This window comes from Schistocerca serialis, chromosome 2 (assembly GCF_023864345.2).
Source record: "Schistocerca serialis cubense isolate TAMUIC-IGC-003099 chromosome 2, iqSchSeri2.2, whole genome shotgun sequence".
Taxonomy (NCBI): Eukaryota; Metazoa; Arthropoda; class Insecta; order Orthoptera; family Acrididae; genus Schistocerca; species Schistocerca serialis.
The window spans coordinates 981,749,474-981,771,816 of record NC_064639.1 but is presented as its reverse complement, the minus strand read 5'-3'; the positions used below and the strand labels follow the sequence as shown (position 1 = coordinate 981,771,816).

Sequence of the window (22,343 nt, the reverse complement as noted above, 5' to 3'; positions counted from 1 at the left end):
GAGTATACTGTATATGTAGGTGTAGAATGTAATTATTATTTGGTTTATATGAAGTTATTTGGAGGTTTAAGTATTAAGACTGCAGGTCCGTTTTTTGTTGAATCCAGTTGGCGTGCGAGGATACTATACAATACCTCTTTGTCAGCAGCGTAGGACATCAGTAATGTGGGACGCTACTACAATATTCTTTCCATTCTAAAAAGGTGTTAGGAAGCAGCCAAAACTGCATAATGCTCGCTGGCACATCTGGACATGAGCCGTGACCAATGAAAGTGAAATAAAATTAAATCGTACAAATATAAAACAAGCGCTCGGAGACTGATTCACACTAGCGATGTACATCGCCTTTGGCGAGGATTATAGTTATAATAAGAGAGATAAATTAATTAAGCAAAAATTAAATTACTGTTGAAATTTTGATGAATACTATACTGTCCCTGACGACTACAGGAATCATCCGATGGATTATTAACGGAGTCATTTTACAATTATCATCACTTAAATAACAAGGCAGGACTACCAACCTAGACTGAATTACAGCAGCGAGGACAAAAATCGTAGACGAACACCCTTGTGTTCACTCTCTCGTTGTTAACTAATTATTCAAGAGAGAAGTAAAAACTAATGAAATAGATATTAATCACATTCATCCTGAATGACTGTCTTCTTATTACACCAATTGTCCTACAGGTAAGTCTGCGACTTTGCGCGATAAGTAAGAATTGTGGCCAGTGTCTGTACAGGGTGTACGTAAAGCTCGGGAACACTTTCAATTATTTATGAACAAGAACTAAACATTGTACAGATGTCATACATATTGCATTTTGAAGAGAAACTCTGGATTTTTTTTTTTTTTTTACAATCATTCGATATGCCAACCATGAATGACCCGGCAGACGTCAATAGGGTAATCGAATTCTTGCCATATCCATCCCAGCATGGCACTGTGGCAGTCGCTTCCCGTATCCTCTCCCAGAGCTCTGCTACATCACGTGATAGAGGCGTACATACACCAGATCTTTAATGTGTCCCCATAGAAAAAAGTCACACGGAGTGAAATCTGGTGATCGGGGAGGCCATTTCATGGAACAGCTGTCCCCTTCTGTAGCACGGCTGATCCATCGATGCGGCAGCGCGGTGTTCAGGTACCCACGAACTTCACGATGAAAATAGGGTGGAGCCCCGTCCTGCTGAAAGATGAGTGGAGAGTCTGATTGCATTTGAGGCATCAGCCATTGCTACAACATGTCAAAGTAGGAATATCTGGTGACTGCTCTCGGCGAAGTAGAATGGCCCATACAGTTTTCGACGTGACAGGGCACAAAAAACATTTAGCTTCGGGAATCACACTCAAATTCGCTGCATTCGTGTGGATGCTTTGTACCCCAAAAAAAAAATGGCTCTGAGCACTATGGGACTTAACATCTATGGTCATCAGTCCCCTAGAACTTAGAACTACTTAAACCTAACTAACCTAAGGACATAACACACATCCATGCCCGAGGCAGGATTCAAACCTGCGACCGTAGCAGTCGCGCGGCTCCGGACTGAGCGCCTAGAACCGCTAGACCACCGCGGCCGGCTCGTACCCCAGATTCGATAATTATGTCTGTTCACTTTCCCATTACTGTGAAAATTAAGCGATCAACAATGCCATCCCCATCCTCATTCAATTGTTGCAACTGCGAACAAAACTCAAAACGCTTATCTTTTCCGTCGTCATTGAGTCTCTGCACTAACTCCAATTTAAATGGTTTCATAGAGAGCTTCTGTCGCAGGACTTTCCACACTGTCATTGGAGCCATTTCGAGTTCACAGGATGCACGACGCACTGATTTCTTTGGCCTCCTTATGAATGTCTCTCGTATGCGCTCCGCATTCACTTCACTCACACTGGGACGTCCGCTTCTTTTTGCCGGGCACAAGTAACCCATCGTAACGAATTTGTTGTGCCAGCCGTAAATGGCCTTTCTTGTTTGTGGCTTCTTACCGTACTTGGTTCTAAACATCCGTTGAACAGCTGTAGCACACTTGTGTTTGTCGAACTACAACACACAGAAAGCTCGCTCCGCACCTGAACTCGCCATGTTTGCGACTAGCACTGACTATCGGCAAATTACCAAACTACGCTGTGGCGGTGTACATGAAAAAAGCTGTCAGGGTTTCTCTTCAAAATGAAATATGTATGGCATCTTTTCAACATTTGGTTATTGTGCAATAAGTAACTGAAAGTGTTCCCGGACTTTATGTACATCCAGTAATTGAAAGTGTTCCCGGACCTTATGAACACCATGTACAGGCAATGAACAGAAGTCTGTTGCTAAAGCAGAATATTCAAAATCTCGGGATGTATGCATTGATGAGAAACTGAATAGTAATAAAACAATGATGAGGTGCTGAAATGGTCACGGTCAGCTACTTATGCTATTAGGTTTATTGCAAATTTTTGTGATAAACGTATCAGCAAATTAGCCTACTATGCCTGTTTTCATTCACTCCTTCAAATGGCATCATGTTTTGGGGTAATTCATCACTGAGAGAAAAAGTGTCCATTGCACAAAAGCGTGTAATCAGAATAATAGCTGGAGCCCACCCAAGATCACCTTGCAGACATTTATTTAAGGAACTCAGGATATTCATTGTACCTTCACATTACATACATTCACTTATCAAATTTGTTATTAATAACCGTCCCTGTACTGACCGATCAAGTGCAACAGACATGGAACTCCATCCCACAAACTGACATCGGACCCTGTAAAACACAATGCATGCACGTTTGCATGCTTGCATTCAACATTCTGGCGGTTACACCATTTCACATCTGCAATGGCTTATCTCGTGCATACATTAACCTGTGATCTTGAAATATTAATCACTTAAATATGTTACCTAGACAAATATATTGTCGAAATTTCATTACTCTTGATTTACTATTTTTCGGTGTTGCGACTTTTTTCCCGTCAGTGAACCTCGCGATCTATCAATCATCTCTTAAGCCATGAATTGCTAATGCATTTTGTGATTCGAGGAACGAGCCCTGGCTCTATTTGCGAGTAGAACAAGACGGGAAATGACTAGTAGTAGTACGTGCTACCCTCCGCCATGCACCGTTGGCTTGCGGAGTATACTGTATATGTAGATGCAGAATGTAATTGTTATTTAGTTTATTTGAAGTTATTTCGAGGTTTAAGTATTAAGACTGTAGGTCCGTCTTTTGTTGAATCCAGTTGGCGTGCGAGGATACTATACAATACCTCTTCCGCAGCAGCGTAGGACATCAGTAATGTGGGACGCTACTACAGTATTCTTTCGATTATAAAAAGGTATTAGGAAGCAGCCGAAATTGCATAATGCTCGCTGGCACATCCAGACATGAGCCGTGACCAAAGTAAGTGAAATAAAATTAAATCGTACAAATATAAAACAAGCGCTCGGAGACTGATTCACACTAGCGATGTACATCGCCTTTGACGAGGATTATAGTTATAATAAGAGAGATAAATTAATTAAGCAAACATTAAATTACTGTTGAAATAGTGATGAATACTATACTGTCCCTGACGACTACAGGAATCATCCGAAGGATTATTAACGGAGTCATTTTACAATTATCATCAGTTAAATAACAGGTTAGGACTTCCAACCTAGATTGAATTACAGCAGCAAGGACAAAAATCATAGACGAACACCCTTGTGTTCACCCTCTCGTAGTTACCTAATTATTCAAGAGAGAAGTAAAAAATAATGAAACAGATATTAATCACATTCATCCTGAATGACTGTTTTCTTATTACCCCAAATGTGCTACAGGTATGTCTGCGACTTTGCACGATAAGAAAGAAGTGTGTCCAGTGTCTGTACAGGGTGTACATAAAGTTCGGGAACACTTTCAGTTATTTATTGCACAAGAGCGAAACATTGTACAGATGTCATACATGCATTTTGAAGAGGAATACAGATTTTTTTTTATATAATGTGACCCGGCAGACGTCAATACGGTAATCGAATTCTTGCCATACCCGTCCCAGCATGGCACCGTCGACTGTGGCATTGTATAGACAATGAACAGAAATCTGTTGCTAAAGCAGAATGTTCAAAATCTCAGGTCGTATGCACTGATGAGAAACTGAAGTGGAATAAACACACAGATGATATGCTGAAATGGTCAGGAATGGAATGACTCTGAGCACTATGGGACTCAACTGCTGAGGTCATTAGTCCCCTAGAACTTAGAACTAGTTAAACCTAACTAACCTAAGGACATCACAAACATCCATGCCCGAGGCAGGATTCGAACCTGCGACCGTAGCGGTCTTGCGGTTCCAGACTGCAGCGCCCTTAACCACACGGCCACTTCGGCCGGCGAAATGGTCAGGTCCAGCTACTTATGCTATTAGGGTTATTGCAAATTTTTTTGATAAACGTATCAGCAAATTAACCTACTATGCCTATTTTCATTCACTCCTTCTTACGGCATCATGTTTTGGGGTAATTCATCACTAAGAGAAAAATATCCATTGCACAAAAGCGTGTAATCAGAATAATAGCTGGAGCCCACCCAAGATCACCTTGCAGACATTTATTTAAGGAACTCAGGATATTCTTAGCACCGGTACCTTCGTAATACATATATTCACTTATCAAATTTGTTATTTATAACCCATCCCAATTTAAAAATAATAGCAAAGTGTATAGATACAACACTAGAAGAAAGAATGTTCTTCACTATTCTGGGTTAAATCTGACTTTGGCACAGAAAGGGGTGAATTATGCTGGCACAAAAATCTTTTGCATTTGCCAAATAGCATTAAAAGTCTGACAGATAGCCAGCCAGCATTTAAAAACAAATTAAAAGACTTTCTGAATGGGAACTCCTTCTATTCAATAGATGAACTTTTAAATATGAAGTAGTAACTGAAAAAGAATTACGTAATGTAGAGAAAAGTTATGTTAAACTGACACATTCCACGTCCTTTCGAAATGTATTCATGATCTATGGAATAACTATTAAGGTAACGTGATGCAGTTCTGTGTTCCTTTCACTCAAAATCATAAGGTACAGTCTGCACATAGGTTTTGCATGAAACCTTACTAACTGCCTTTATCCATAGCATTTTACAAGATTTCAAGAGCTTCACCCTCACATCAACAACGAATTTCTCAGTAGTATTATCTGTTAATGGCACCTCTACATGTTCACTTTAGGTAAACTTCATAATTTGACGATTTCCTTCCCCGAACAATTTCCTGAATCTGTGTAACCAAGTGACACAGTCTCGTAGATCTCCCTGGGTAATGGTGCACTGACTATCATGACTAGCTCTAGATATTTCGAATAACTGTTCTTTAACATCATTGTGAGTGTCATTTTGGGTCAGCAAGGATCCTTCCTGTCTGCTGCAGAAATTCATCGACAGATTTGCGAAGTGTACGGTGATACTGTTATGAGTGAAAGCAAAGTGCGTAAGTGGGTACGAGAATTCAAAGATGGCCGTGACAACGTCCATGATGAGGACCTCTCCAGTTGCCCTTCTTTGATTATAGACGATCTGAATAACAGGTCTTTCAAACGAATTTCCTGACGTGTCGAGATCAGTGCTTTTCAACAATGTTTCTGAACACCTAAAGTTTAGGAAACTGTGCTCCTGATGGGTCCCAAAACTCCTAACAGAGGACCACAAAAACCAAAGATTTGAGTGTGTGATGAAGTTCTTGATTCGTTATCACGAAGAATGTGACAGCTTCTTGAGTCAGATCGTAACTGGAGACGAAACATGGGTTTCGCATATCACGCACGAATCGAAGCAACAGAGTATGAAATGGAGACACACACACACGCTCCTGTAAAGGTGAAGGCCAAACAGGCTCTGTCCCAGTGCAAAATCATGGCGTCGGTGTTTTGGGATAGGCATAGTGTTTTGTTGGTCGACTTCATGCAACGAGGAACCACTATCAATGCAGAAGCATACTGTCAAACCCTGAGAAAGCTACGCAGAGCGATTCAAAACAAAAGATGCGGCATGCTGACAAAGGGAATTGTCCTTCTCCATGACAAAGCGAGACCTCACTCTGCTGGTCAGATCTGCGATTTACAGTCCTCATCTTGCGCCCCACCTCAAACAACACCTCAGTGGCAACCGTTACAATGATGACGACGACGTGAAAAAGGCAGTGAACTCTTGGTTATCGGAGCAGGCGGCAAGTTTTTATGAAGAGGATATATTTGCACCAGGAATCTTTTGGGCACAGGCTGTGTTGAGGGTATTCATTGGAAGAGGCAGTATGAAGGAACAATGCCCACACTGCTTTTCGCATGTCACTAACATTACTAGTATTTTGCCTTACAGCATACCCATAGTATCTCTGTAGACGTTCAATCACCTCATCAGTAAGCCTGCCTCTCCCTCCTATTGTCTTTCCATCACTGAGCTTACTTGAACCCAAAGTTTGTTTGAACCTTTGAAGCCGTGCACCCATACACTTTTGCATATACCCAATGCTTTCCAACTTTTCAACTACAAATTCATTTCCATATGGTTTCAGTTCCTCTATAGTCTTGAAACCTTTGGAGTCACCATCCCCAAGGTAGTATTTGTGCCTAACGTTGTATCTGGGAACTGAACGTTCAAAAATTTGTTTCACTCCATCCACTTCCATTGCTCCACTTGATCCACTAAAATTTGCCTCACAGTTTCCACTGTGCTCTCCTTTGGTTTTATTTTTGCATCTACAATGTTTTGACAATATTGCAACATCTATCACTTTTGCACTATCACCACAAGTAGCAGTTACAACCCCATTCAGGGATTTATGACCCCTTTTGTGCCAGGAACCATCTAATGCCACTACCAAATCCCTAGAACCACCGTTCATTTCTATGAATTCCTCCACTGCTTCCTTCATGGTTTTCAAAGCCACATCTTCAACAGAGGATCCTACCAGTTCACAGTAGTACCCGAATTTGCTTGGAGGCGATGGCAAGTTCATAATACTACAAAATAGTTTACCAGCAGCAGACCCTTTTCCAATGGATCGAAGACCATACACAAGTCGAACATTCACATCAAACACTCTAGATCGTCCATTTTCACCAAAGAGACTGGCATGTGAATTGTAGAAAGTCACTTGATACTTGCAACATGCACAGATTATCTTCATCTCACAAGCTAAACCAAAGTGCTTTGTTATCTCTAGTCCCACTCCTACACTTGAACACATTTTGCACAGAACACTTTCTTTCAGCGCAGAAGATAATAATCCAAACTTCAGTACTTCGTTAATATCATCACTGTCACTAACAAATTCACGAAATCTGTCACTTCTACCAATCAGCTTCTTGCTAGAAGATGTCACAGGGCTATGGCCGGCCATGTGTTGCTTAGCAGAAGAACGCACTGTTTCAGTAATTGTAGTATCGTAACTTGGTATTAGTGTTAATTTTCTTTTCCCTACATTCTTCCTCTTCTTATATACACGGTTACTAAAACGTGGCATCGTAACCAGAACAACGCTTTACACAAGAAGTATAATACTACCAACAACAGGCGCAACACTGAACTAATTCGAAACGGTAAACAGCAAAGAGACGATGTTCCGCGCTCTTAGCGCTTCATTTGTCACAGAAAACAATGTAGCCAACCCTTGCACACTCGCTGTATGCGTAACATAAGGCGCTGTATGCGTAACAGGCCGAGAAAGTCCCAAGCAGTTCGCCAGGAAGTCACGAGAGGGTGATAGATGCATTCAGCGGCCGCCTCTGCAGGCGTGGGGGAAAATGGTAATAACTCCACTTCTAGGGCGAGAAGAACAATAATTCAAAGTTTACATTAAAGAGGAATGTTCCAATTAATTTTCTGTAGCAAAAAAAAAAAATCGTAATTTTTTGGATTTGACCACCTCCAGCTCCCCTTAAAAAACACGCCTCGTAGTATAAGTGACCGTGCTGTCCATGTGCAGAATGGGGAAGGCGTGCGATCTATCTGAGCTTGACCGATGGCAGACTGTGATGGCCCGGAGGCTCGGCACGAGCATTTCCGAAACTGTACGACTAGTCTGTTGTTCGAGAAGTGCTGTGGGTGTCTTCAGCACGTGGCAAAACCGAGGTGAAACCACGCCCAGACGTCTTGGGGTTGGATGGCTACCCCTCATTACGGATGTCGGACGTCGTAGGCTGGACAGACTGGTAAAACAGGGCAGGCGGCGATCTGTGGCGGAACTAACATCGGACTCTTAACTGGACAGAGTACAAGTGTCTCTGAACACACAGTGCACCGAAAACTCCTAACGATGGGCCTCTGCAGCCGATGGCCCAAGCGTGTGCCAATGTTAACACCACGACATCGGCAACTACGACTGAAATGGGCACGTCACACCGGACGTTGGCGCAGTGGCAGTGTGTTGTATGGTACGATGAATCTCGATACCTTTTTCATCATCTCGATGGGAGGGCGCAAATCCGTCGTGTTCCAGAGCAACAACTCCTTGACACCTGTACTGCGGGGCAGAAACGAGATGACGATGGCTCTGTGACACTCTGGGGAACATTCACGTTGGCATCCGTGTGGCCAGTGGAGCTCGTGCAAGGCACCATGACGACAAAGGAGCATCGTACACTGTTTGCAGACCACGTCACCCCTTCATGTTTCTCGATGGCAGTGGCATTTTTCAACAAGATAAAGCGCCCCGTCATAACGTCAGGTGTTTGACGGAATGGTTCGAGGAGCATAGTGGTGAGTTCCAACTGATATGCTGGCCCCCAAACTCGCAGATCCGAACACGATCGAACACTTCCGGGACGTGGCTGACGTGGCGTCAGAGCTCATCGCCCCCTCCCCGGAAATTACGAGAATTAGATGAGTTGTGTGTGCAGATGTAGTGCCAACTCCCTTCAGCGAACAACCAAGGTCTCATTGCTTCCACGCCACCACGACATGTAGCCGCTGTTAGCCGTAGCAATGATTTTACGAAACGAAACTGTCTTGTACACTGCTTAACTTCAGACAGTTTGTCTCTTCAATTATGAACCAAAAACTTACAGCCTTTTCTTTGTAACTGAAAGCTATTAATGCACATGTTTTCTTTGAGCTTGGAATGTACTGTATTTGTGTTCTGGGCTTTAATTATTTCAACAGTCATCGTTTGTACAACAATTCACAGAATCGTCAGAGATATTTCCTGTTTCTTCTAAAGCTTACACAATTTCTAATGAAATGTCTACATCATTCAAATGAATTCCCAAGAAATTAACTAAAAATAACACATATGTAGGTCTTCAGGAGAAATAGGTGATATCGATGGCATACCACATTATTCATATAACAAGATTGAAAATATTACTGCATTCCACATTACTGTGAAGCTCTGGAACCTGCACAAAGACAATTGCTATTGGCAAGCATATCGGAAGAAAACAAGGAAGAAAATTATTTTAAAAAATGGTTCAAATGGCTCTGAGCACTATGGGACTTAACATCTACGGTCATCAGTCCCCTAGAACTTAGAACTACTTAAACCTAACTAACCTAAGGACATTAGACAACACCCAGTCATCACGAGGCAGAGAAAAACTCTGACCCCGCCGGGAATCGAACCCGGAAACCCGGGCGTGGGAAGCGAGAACGTTACCGCACGACCACGAGCTGCGGACAAAAAATTATTCTTTAAATTCACCTTCATCTCATTGTCAACACTTAGCGATACCGTAAGGGGAACTGCTAATTATTATGGAGAATAAATGAGTTGCGAATTCTAGTGAATAGGAAAGGTGAATAATTGTGACAGAGAAACTATCAACGAAAACTGGAATTAACTTAACAAATTACGGTCGCGTTGCGCCGTGTTGTCTTTTTACCGATCTGCAGACAAGTAAGGACATGCGTCTGCTGTTTTGCGCATGCGCTGTCTGCTACAACTTTGGTAGGGGTGTACATTTCTCCAGCCATTTGGCGAGCTACGATTTTGGCATTTTTTTTAAGTACTTGCAGTATACCTTAGCAGCCAAAATTTTGACATTGTGTTTCTGTCGGTGTGTTCTTCCTGTCTAAAAAAATTTCAGGGCATGTTTCGACATGTCGGACTGGACCATTCCCTCAATGAAAGATTGTTAACTGATTTTACTTAGCCATTGACGAGAGTCGTTGGTGTGCTGCCAATGACTGATTTTGCAGCCATTTCAGCCTCCACTTCCAGTGTGCTATGGTGAGATCGAATCGCTACCGAATTCAGACTCAAATGAACAGTTTGCTTTCAACTCTGCGCACATATGAAACATATTCCCTGCTTTAAAACTAGCTGCCTTTCATACTAACGTCACGACAATCGCGGTACAACTTCACGACTATGTTTCATTTACGCTGTTATCAGAATCATACCTAAGACACTTTTATCAGACGTGCCAAGGTTTTACTTTGGTATTATCATTGTTAGTCAAACGTTTTACGAGTGAGTTTAAAAGAAGAAACCGGATTAATTGAAGGTCCTGTTTATTAATTGCCACTGAATTCCTAATTCATTATTTTGGAGTGTGTCTAATTAATTTATGTGAGGCTTTAAAACGGAAGAATTAGAAGAATAGGTTACAGTCGACAGAGTGGGTGGCTTTTAGGAATGATTTCGCCGTCTGGGAGGGGCTTATAGTTGACAGAGCGACTATTCGAATTGTGGGGCTTTTGTACTTCCTATCTGAACCGACTTCGCACACTGTAAGCAAAAAAGTGAAGTCCACAAATACCGAGAAAAATTCTATTTAGATGCATATTACGAAACGGAAAAGTGGCATTAAAGAGAAATACATCTTGCGGTTGAGTACATGATTATTCTCATGACAACTGCTCCTTAGCCGCAAATTATAGCTTCACGGTCTGTCTGAAGAGGTATAACTGCTACTTTCACAGACGTATTAATGGAATTTTTTCCGCGCGAGTTCTGCGCTATTATCATTAGGCGTCTAAATAGCCTGCTAAAGTCAGCAAGATAACTGCACCGTACGTAAGACGTCAGTTAATGTCACGAGGAATCTTGAATTACCTTAAGAGGCTTAATTTGCAGTTTCCAAAAAAAAAATTGAAAATTAGTATTTAATATAACGGATTTAGGGAAAACTTTTGACAAAGTTGACTGGAACACTTTCTATCTATACTTAAGGCAGCAGAGACAAAATACAAAGAGCCAAAAGTAATCTACAAATTGTATGGAAACCAGACTGCAGTTATAAGTTGAAAGGTATGAAAGGGAGGCAGTGTTTAAGAAGGGTGTGCAACAGATTGTAAATTCTTCGAGAGGTTATTTAATACGTTCACTGAGCGAGCACTGAAGTAAACCAAGGAAAAGTTTTGAAACCAAATTAATGTTCAGAAAAAAGAAATATAACCTTTGACGTTTGCTCATAACATCACAGTTCTGTCGGAGGCAGCAAAGGAAGAACAGCTGAGCGGAATGGACTGTGTCTTGAAAAGAGGTTATAAGCTGAACGTCAACGAAAGTAAAACGAGTATAATGGAATGTAGTCGAATTAAATCAGGTGATGGTGAGTGTGACGGTATTCTAACTGTTTCTGCTCGTGTACTTGCTCTTCTAAACAGCTGTCCGTACGAACAAACCAGTTACGCGCGTGACGTACTCGTCCCACCGACTCGCACCCAGCCCAGCAAAGAAATTCAGTTCTCTCTGTACCGATTACAGATTATAGGAACCATTTAGATCGCTTATATAAGCGTATCGTCACATGAGGGAATCTAATTAGTGAATGACACACTATAAGTAGTAGACGACTTTCCTATTTCGGCAGGCAAAAACTGATGATGCCCAAAGTAGACAGGATACAAAATGCGGTTTGACAACAGCAAGAAAAGCATTTATCAAAAAGAGAAATTTGTTTACATGTAATAAAAATTTAAGGCTATGGAAGGTCTTTCTGCTTTGTCTGGAGTGTAGCCTTTTACAGGACCGAAAAGTGGACGATAAACAGCTCAGATGAGAAGCTTTTGAAGTCTTGCGCTACAGAAGTATGCTGAAGATTAGATGGGTAGATAGATTATCTAATGAGCAGGTACTGAGTCCATTTATGGAGAAAAGGAATTTGCGGCGTACCTTGACTAAAAGAACCGATCAGTTAGTAGGATACATCGTTCTGAAGCATCAAGTAGTCATCAGTTTGGTAATGGAAAAAAGTGTGGGGACGATACAAAATTTTTATGGGGGCTAGACTTGAGAACATAAGAAGGTTTAAACAGATGGAAGTTGTAATATTATGCAGAGATGGGGAGGCTTGCTCAGAACAGTGTTGAGAGTAAAGGTAACAACAGCGACAGCTATACTGATATGTCAGTTTATGAAAACTTCCAGCACTAACAAGAGACTGTTCTCAGGTGTAAATAATAAATGAATTACGGGATTTGCATCTGGATCAACGCTAAACAATCTTCAAAAAAGAGAAAACGACGCACCAGGAAGGAATTATCCGGTTAAGCCGGAAAACGGTATATGTGATGCACATATAAAGACAAGCAAATGATTACAGTTTCAGAAAAATTGGAAGATTTAGTCTAGAGAAAGAGCTTTGGAAATTGAGCAAGTGAATAACGCGTTGGTCTGGCCCTTAGGCAAGCAGTTATTCGGCTCGGCATTGATTGATAGAGTTATTGCATGTCCTCCTGCGGGATATCCAATCAAGAACAACTGCCAAGATGAGAGACACAGAAGCAGATATCCTCGGTGTAACAAAGCAGCTTAAATCACTTAATAAAGGAAGGCCTCCGGTCCAGACTGTTTACTGGTCAGGTTCCTCTCAGAGTATGGTGATACAATAACTCCGTATTTAGCAATTATATACAACCACTCGCTCACAGAAAGGTGCGTACCTAAAGATTGGAAAATTGCTCAAGTCACAATTATACCCATAAAGGGAATTTGGAGTAATCCGCTGAATTACAGGCCCATATCACTAACGTCGATTTGCAGCAGGGTTTTGGAACATATACTGTATTATGACCTCGAAGAAAACGATTTATTGAGGCATAGTCAGCACGGATTCAGAAAATATTGTTGTTGTGAAACACAACTAGCTCTTTATACTCATGAAGTAATGAGTGCTATCGACAGGGGATGTCAAATTGATTCCATATTTTTAGATTTCCAGAATGCTTTCGACACCGTTCCTCACAAGAGTCTTCCAACCAAACTGCGTGCCTCCGGAGTATCGCCCCAGTTGTGCGACTGGATTCGTGATTTCCTGTCAGGAAGGCCACAGTTCAAAGTAATAGATGGAAAGTCATCGAGTAAAACAGAAGTAATATCCGGCGTTCCCCAAGGAAGAGTTATAGGCCCTCTATTGTTCCTGATCTATATTAACGACATAGGAGACAATCTTAGTAGCCGTCTTAGATTGTTTGCAGATGATGCTGTCATTTACCGTCTTGTAAAGTCATCAGATGATCAAAACGACTTGCAAAATGATTTAGATAAGATATCTGTAGGGTGCGAAAAGCGGCAATTGACCCCCTAATAAAGAAAAGTGCGAAGTTATTCACACGAGTACTAAAAGAAATCGGCTAAATTTCAATTACGCGATGAGTCACACAAATCTGAAGGCGGTAAATTCAGCTAAATACTTAGGAATTACAATTACAAATAACCTAAATTGGAACGATCACATAGATAATATTGTGCGTAGAGCAAACCCAAGACTGCGATTCATTGGCAGAACACTTAGAAGGTGCAACAGGTCTACTAAGGAGAGTGCTTACACCACAACTGTCGCCCTGTTCTGTTGTGCGGTGTGGGATCCGCATCAGGTGGGACTGACGGATGACATCGAAAAAGTTCAAAGAAGGGCAGCTCGTTTTGTATTATCGCGAAATAGGGGAGAGAGTGTCACAGACATGATACGTGAATTGGAGTGGCAATCATTAAAACAAAGGCGTTTTTCGTTGCGACGGGACCGTCTCATGAAATTTCAATCACCAGTTTTCTCCTCCGATTGCGAAAACATTCTGTTGGCACCCAGCCACATAGGGAGAAACGATCATCACGATAAAATAAGAGAAATCAGGGCTCGCACAGAAAAAAATTAAGTGCTCGTTTTTCCAGTGTGCAGTTCGAGAGTGGAACGGTGGAGAGAGACAGCTTGAAGGTGGTTCATTGAACCCTCTGCCAGGCAGTTTATTGTGAATAGCAGAGTACTCACGTAGATGTAGCTGAAGATGTAGGTATCAAGCCAAATTCTGTCCAGCTGGCGCGTTACATCGTCATATCCCGAATTAGCTGGAGGGCCCTGCCCATAATGCTCCAAACGTTCTGAATTGGGGAGAAATCCGGCGACCTTGCTGGCAAAGATAGGTTTTGGAAAACACAAAAACAAGCAGTAGAAACACTAACCTGTGTGGGTGGGCATTATCTTGCTGAAGCCCAGGATGGCTGTGCTGGGAAGGGTACCATGGATGACAATCAAACGGATCCTGCTATGAAAAGAAATGGCACCCCAGATCATCACTCCTGGATGTCGGGCCGTGTGGCAGGCGGCAGTCAGGTTGGTATACCACCAACGCCAGACCCGTCTTCACTGGTTACCGAGCCTCAATTCGAAGAGGGACTCATCACTAAAGATGATTCTACTCCAGCCAATGAGATTCAAGGCTGCAGATGTGTCTGGAGACGCACCACATATAGTGGTGGGATACCAACCTGTCGCCCGTCATACGGCCCGACAACTAGGGCCAATGGTCTGGGGTGCTATTTCTTTCATAGCAGAACCCCACTGGTTGTCATTCGCACTACGCTTACAGCGCAGCGGTACGTCGACGATAGTCTAAGTTCCGTTTTGTTGCCCTTCATGGAAAGCCATCCTGGGCTTAATTTTTAGCCAGGTAATGCCTGCCCACACACGGCGAGAGTGTCTACCGCTTCTCATCGTGCTTGCCTCGGCGAGCAAGATCGCTGGACCTGACACCAACTGAGAAGGTTTTGAGCATTATGGCAGGGTCACCCAAACAGCTCGGGATTTTGACGATCTAACTCCCCAGTTGGACAGAATTTGGCACGATATCTCTCAGGAGCACATGCAAAAAGTCTATCAATCAATGCCAAGCCAAACAGCTGCTTGCCTAAGGGCTAAGGGCCAGACGTGGACCAACGCTTTATTGCGGTGATCAATTTTTGGAGTTTTTCCTCTTGAAAAAAAAATCATCTAGTTTTCCTGAACCTGCAGTCATTTGTTTGTCACATGTACATCACATCTACTGATTTCCATACAATTCGGATAATACTTTCGTGATGTCTTTTTTTTTTTTTTTTTTTTTTAGTGTGTGTTATCTAAATATACATTAGGCAATATGTTGACAGGGCGAAGCATGAGGTCTCGTACTGGAAGTTACAATAAAATGACGTACAAAAAAAAAATGGCTCTGAGCACTATGGGACTTAACTTCTAAGGTCATCAGTCCCCTAGAACTTAGAACTACTTAAACCTAACTAACCTAAGGACATCACACACACCCATGCCCGAGGCAGGATTCGAACCTGCGACCGTAGCGGTCGCGCGGTTCCAGACTGTAGCGCCTAGAACCGCTCGTCCACCCCGGCCGGCCAAATGACGTACAGCTATTGTGTCAAATCCTCATGTAACCTAGTAGGATATTTTTTTTATTTTTACTGTAACAGCAATTTTACCTAGACATCAAAATACGGTGATTTTTTCACATCATACGTTAAGCTCTTACATAATTCTGTCGATATCGAACGAACCTCCTTAAAACACAAGAAATTTCACGAAAATTTTTTAGGTCTGTGCACCGACGTGATCCCATACCAATGAGATGGTAAAACGAATCGATAAAGAATTACAAAACAGATAAATGGCACCAGATCCAAGATGTTAACTGTGAGTTTAACGCAAAAGTACGGCGTAAACTAAAGAATGACTCCTCAGCGAGAAACTATGGCTATGACGCAAGAAGGAAGCTTAAAGTGTAACGTCCCGCCGACAGCAAGGTCATTAGAGACGGAGCACAAGCCCTGATTGTTTTGTTAAGGATGGGGAAAGCAATCATTTCGGCATTTACCTGGAGTGATTTAGGGAGGTCATGGAGAACCTAAATCTGGATAGCACGACGGGATCTGAACTGCCGTCCTCCCGAATTGTGATGGAAGGTATGACGCATATCACACTTTAGTAACATCTGTCATCAAGAAGAAGACGTCTGTCCTTACTACATTCTTCAAGAAGATAATGAGTAAATTCAAACAAAATGTACAACGCTCTTGGTTCGCTTCATCTCGCTTAGGATCCTTGGAAGGAACAGTATCATGTCAGTCCTTTTGTAAATGCGTATGTATCATAAATTTTTGTTTTTCTCATACAACTGAGGCGGAACTTTGGGAGCAGCCCAATATTCACTTAGGGGATGTGGAAAACCGCCTAAAAACCACAGCCAGGCTGGCCGGCATACCGGCCCTGGTCGTTAATCCGCCGGGCGGATTCGATCCGGGGCTGGCGCGCCTACCCGAGTCAGGGAGCAGCGCGTTAGCGAGCTCGACCAGTTAGCCAGACTATGGGTCGCTATTCATTGCTTCAAGTCCAAGACTGACTAGGCATTAGATGGCAGCGCAGTGATGGTCTTGGAAACGGTGGACTGGCGGCTCTAAACCCTAATCGGCCATGCACGTATGGGTTTTACGTGGTTTCCATGTATCTCTTAATGCTTTGCTTCCCAATATAATTGCTCAGGTGCGAGTTGCACTCACCCACTGAGGATTCCATACAAATTTAATTATGTATATATGTTCATCCGTATCGTGAGTCGAGGATGCTGCCGATTTGTGCCCGTTATCGATAGTGATACTGGCAAGGTATCGATACCAGGGATTGAAATACTTTCGAGAATGTTTTCATTTCATATTGGAAGTCGGGTAACAAAAAACAAAAGAAACAATTTTTGTTTTCTATAATTGCAAATTGGCAATTTCAGATTTTTCCCTTTATTTGTACTGTCAAACCTTTCTTCTTGCCAAATTGCTTGATTCTAAGTCATCGGGAAGGTTTTGGTGAGTGACTTCGCAAGTATAAAAATATGTGACATAAAATGCCGTATTTTTGATTGCATTGGCTTAAAAGCTTCACTTTTTTTACGTCGGCAAGGGACCGTAGATCGTAATATATGACGAAAATTTCAAATTGATACGTCTACCCATTCCCGGGAAAAAGGATTTTGAACAGACAGTCAAAATGATCCGTATTTACCGATTGAAGTATGGAACTCTAAAAATACATAATTTTAAAAATTTTCACAGAAGTAGCCTTTGTTATCATAGTAAACAGCGAATACGCGAAGAAATTCGAAAACAGTAAGCACTCAACTGTTTTGGGGAGTTGGTTTCACTTTGGAATATAATTTTAAAATTTTCAGAAATTAACCTTTATTATCATAGTAAGCAATGAATAAAAAAGTAATTGGCAAAAAGTAAACAATCAATTGTCTTAAGGAAGTTGCTTCACTTTGGAACCATTAGGACAAACAGTTTTAAACCACACATGATTTTATGTGATATATTTGAAAGCAAGTTAACATTTTTCCTACACGCAACCCTCCCCCCCCCCCCCTCCAAAAAAAAAATCACGAAACTTCCATGAAATCATAATGCCTAATGCAAATTGTAGTCCTGAATAAGAAGCAAAATGGGCGTAAAATTTAATAAATTTTATATTAAACGACATACTGGCCTAGCAGTTTCATTTAAAAACCGCTCATAAAAGCAGTTGTACAAACTCAGATTTATGTTACAATAACTTCAGATATGCTTAGTATGCAGAAGGCAATGGAAACCACTGCATTAAAGACACGTAACATGTATCCACAGGACATGTGGCCTGTAATTGAAGAAGTGTCATGATGATCTCTCCATTGGCAAAAGATTCCGGAATAGTCGCCCATTCGGATCTCCGGGAGGGGACTGCCAAGGGGGAGGTTACCATGAGAAAAAGATTGAATAATCAACGAAAGGATAACGTTCTACGAGTCGGGGCGTGGAATGTCAGAAGCTTGAACGTGGTAGGGAAACTAGAAAATCTGAAAAGGGAAATGCAAAGGCTCAATCTAGATATCGTAGGGGTCAGTGAGTATCGGGTAATATCAACAGCAGCAGAAAATGGTATAACAGGTGTAGGATTCGTTATGAATAGGAAGGTAGGGCAGAGGGTGTGTTACTGTGAACAGTTCAGTGACCGGGTTGTTCTAATCAGAATCGACAGCAGACCAACACCGTCAACGATAGTTCAGGTATACATGCCGACGTCGCAAGCTGAAAATGAACAGATAGAGAAAGTGTATGAGGATATTGAAAGGGTAATGCAGTATGTAAAGGGGGACGAAAATCTAATAGTCATGGGCGACTGGAATGCAGTTGTAGGGGAAGGAGTAGAAGAAAAGGTTACAGGAGAATATGGGCTTGGGACGAGGAATGAAAGAGGAGAAAGACTAATTGAGTTCTGTAACAAATTTCAGCTAGTAATAGCGAATACCCTGTTCAAGAATCGCAAGAAGAGGAGGTATACTTGGAAAAGGCCGGGAGATACGGGAAGATTTCAGTTAGATTACATCATTGTCAGACAGAGATTCCGAAATCAGATACTGGATTGTAAGGCGTACCCAGGAGTAGATATAGACTCAGATCACAATATAGTAGTGATGAAGAGTAGGCTGAAGTTCAAGGCATTAGTCAGGAAGAATCAATACGCAAAGAAGTGGGATACGGAAGTACTAAGGAATGACGAGATACGTTTGAAGTTCTCTAACGCTATAGATACAGCAATAAGGAATAGCGCAGCAGGCAGTACAGTTGAAGAGGGCCATCACAGAAGTTGGGAAGGAAAACATAGGTACAAAGAAGGTAGCTGCGAAGAAACCATGGGTAACAGAAGAAATACTTCAGTTGATCGATGAAAGGAGGAAGTACAAACATGTTCCGGGAAAATCAGGAATACAGACATACAAGTCGTTGAGGAATGAAATAAATAGGAAGTGCAGGGAATCTAAGACGAAATGGCTGCAGGAAAAATGTGAAGACATCGAAAAAGATATGATTGTCGGAAGGACAGACTCAGCGTACAGGAAAGTCAAAAAAACCTTTGGTGACATTAAAAGAAACGGTGGTAACAGTAAGAGTGCAACGGGAATTCCACTGTTAAATGCAGAGGAGAGAGCAGATAGGTGGAAAGAATACATTGAAAGCCTCTATGAGGGTGAAGATTTGTCTGATGTGATAGAAGAAGAAACAGGAGTCGATTTAGAAGAGATACGGGATCCAGTATTAGAATCGGAATTTAAAAGAGCTTTGGAGGACTTACGGTCAAATAAGGCAGAAGGGATAGATAACATTCCATCAGAATTTCTAAAATCATTAGGGAAAGTGGCAACAAAACGACTATTCACGTTGGTGTGTAGAATATATGAGTCTGGCGATATACCATCTGACTTTCGGAAAAGCATCATCCACACAATTCCGAAGACGGCAAGAGCTGACAAGTGCGAGAATTATCGCACAATCAGCTTAACAGCACATGCATCGAAGCTGCTTACAAGAATAATATACAGAAGAATGGAAAAGAAAATTGAGAATGCTCTAGGTGACGACCAGTTTGGCTTTAGGAAAAGTAAAGGGACGAGAGAGGCAATTCTGACGTTACGGCTAATAATGGAAGCAAGGCTAAAGAAAAATCAAGACACTTTCATAGGATTTTTCGACCTGGAAAAAGCGTTCGACAATATAAAATGGTGCAAGCTGTTCGAGATTCTGAAAAAAGTAGGGGTAAGCTATAGGGAGAGACGGGTCATATTAGCCTTTCGCCCCTACTCTCCAATCTGTACATCGATGAAGCAATGATGGAAATAAAAGAAAGGTTCAGGAGTGGAATTAAAATACAAGGTGAAAGGATATCAATGATACGATTCGCTGATGACATTGCTATCCTGAGTGAAAGTGAAGAAGAATTAAATGATCTGCTAAACGGAATGAACAGTCTAATGAGTACACAGTATGATTTGAGAGTAAATCGGAGAAAGACGAAGGTAATGAGAAGTAGTAGAAATGAGAAGAGCAAGAAACTTAACATCAGGATTGATGGTCACGAAGTCATTGAAATTAAGGAGTTCTGCTACCTAGGCAGTAAAATAACCAATGACGGACGGAGCAAGGAGGACATCAAAAGCAGACTCGCTATGGCAAAAAAGGCATTTCTGGCCAAGAGAAGTCTACTAATATCAAATACCGGCCTTAATTTGAGGAAGAAATTTCTGAGGATGTACGTCTGGAGTACAGCATTGTATGGTAGTGAAACATGGACTGTGGAAAAACCGGAACAGAAGAGAATAGAAGCATTTGAGATGTGGGTGCTATAGACGAATATTGAAAATTAGGTGGACTGATAAGGTAAGGAATGAGGAGGTTCTACGCAGAATCGGAGAGGAAAGGAATATGTGGAAAACACTGATAAGGAGAAGGGACAGGATGATAGGACATCTGCTAAGACATGAGGGAATGACCTCCATAGTACTAGAGGGAGCTGTAGAGGGCAAAACTGTAGAGGAAGACAGAGATTTGAATAGGTCAAGCAAATAATTGAGGACGTAGGTTGCAAGTGCTACTCTGAGATGAAGAGGTTAGCACAGGAAAGGAATTCGTGGCGGGCCGCATCAAACCAGTCAAGGGGAATTCCGAGATGGTTCCCTTGAAAAGGTTATGGTCGATTTCATTCCTCATCGATCCACTGTCCGAAGTTGTAATCCACCTATAAAGACGTAGGCGTCGATGGAACGTTACCCTATATCCTAGTCTTTTTTTCCATTACTGATGACCGTCACATTTACTAGAGATAGAATAATCTTCAAACTTGGGACCTTAAGGCATTTGGAGTTGATATTTCATTCTACGTCCATGTAGGACAAAGCTGCTCAAGAGCATAGGACTAGCGTAGAGAGGAAGACGAGAGATTGTGTGCTGTGGTTTCTGTGCTGCCCACTGAGTGCTTGTGGTTGTGTGGTGTTCGCAGGTGGAGAAGGGCTACGTCACGGTGCAGACGGAGTCCGGGGCACTGCGCGGGGCCGTGCGCGACACGATGGCGGGCACCCGCTACTACAGCTTCCGGGGAATCCCCTACGCCGAGCCGCCGCTGGGAGACCTCCGCTTCCAGGCGAGTACCAGTCGCACCCCACCACACTACGTCTACACCAGCTGTACACATTTCATTCGCTTCTTCAGTCATGTGTCTTTCTACGAGGATCATTCACTAATTTAACAGACATATAGCTATGATGTATACATGATCACTTTTTCCACCGTGTACAAAGGAGTCAGAACAATAAAAGTCTAATGAACTTATGTCCAGAAATACATAGTTTCGATGCTAGAGGCCATTTATTCAATCGTACATTGTTACAGAGTCTACGGTCTAATATACGCTGTACCATGTAGCCACAGTTACAGTATGTGTTGAAAATGGTTTCCACGTGCCTCAACCCATGCATATACGCGCCGTAGCATGTTTTGTCTCCCGCATTCACACTGACCAGGCTGCATCCGAACAACGTCAAATGCAGCATGAATACGCTGCTCCACTGTCTCCACATCTGGAATGGGCTCTGCATACACAATACTCCTGAGATGGCCCCATAACCAGAAATCGCACGGGTCGAGATCTGATGAACGAGCAGCCCTTGCAACACCCGCGTCCGATCCATCGACCAGGGATGACACGATTGAGGTGCATCCAGACATTAACGGCGAAATGAGCTGGAGCACCATTATGTAGCAGTCACGTAACTCTTCGAATCACCAATGGCGCTTCTTCCAGCATGGGAGGCAAAGTCACCAGCAAGAAACGCCGATAGTTCCAGCCTGTTAGGAGACTAGGAGACGCGGAAGGAAGGCTGGTCCCAAATTCGGTCGCCAATTATCCCTGCCCAAACATTCCGGCTACACCTATGCTGATGATTCGCTGTCACCATACCATGGGGGCTCTGCATACTATTCCACAGATGACTGTTGTGGAAGTTGAAGATACCACTCCGCCTAAAGGTGGCCCCATCTGCGAATAGGATGGATGACAAAAATCCCGGAATCGTGGCTGCCTGGTGAAGAAATCAGTGACAAAACCGCTCCCAATGTGGAAACTCTGTCGCTAGTAAGCCCTGCACAAGCTGTAAGTGATAAACGTAGTAACAATGGACAATGTTCCACACGGCCGTCTGGCTTACCCTGTACCGGCCGGCCAACTGCCCGGTACTGACACGGCGGTCGCCTTCCACAGTCTTAATCACATTTTCCTCAAAGTCTGGTGTCCGAACATTTCGAGT

At 42.5% G+C, this 22,343-nt stretch overlaps 1 protein-coding gene across 3 annotated transcripts in view; it reads left to right on the top strand.

Annotated features, from left to right (window-relative positions):
* Nucleotides 1-22,343, top strand: part of LOC126458398 (esterase FE4-like) — a 325,378-nt gene that overhangs the window by 120,202 nt on the left and 182,833 nt on the right. For all 3 annotated transcript variants that reach the window (XR_007585628.1, XM_050095409.1, XM_050095408.1), the window contains one exon: nt 21,041-21,181. Coding sequence is in view for 2 of the 3 variants with exons in the window: in XM_050095409.1 (XP_049951366.1) it covers nt 21,041-21,181 (141 nt within the window). In the remaining variant the exon portion in view is untranslated. The remainder of the gene's footprint in view (nt 1-21,040; nt 21,182-22,343) is intronic.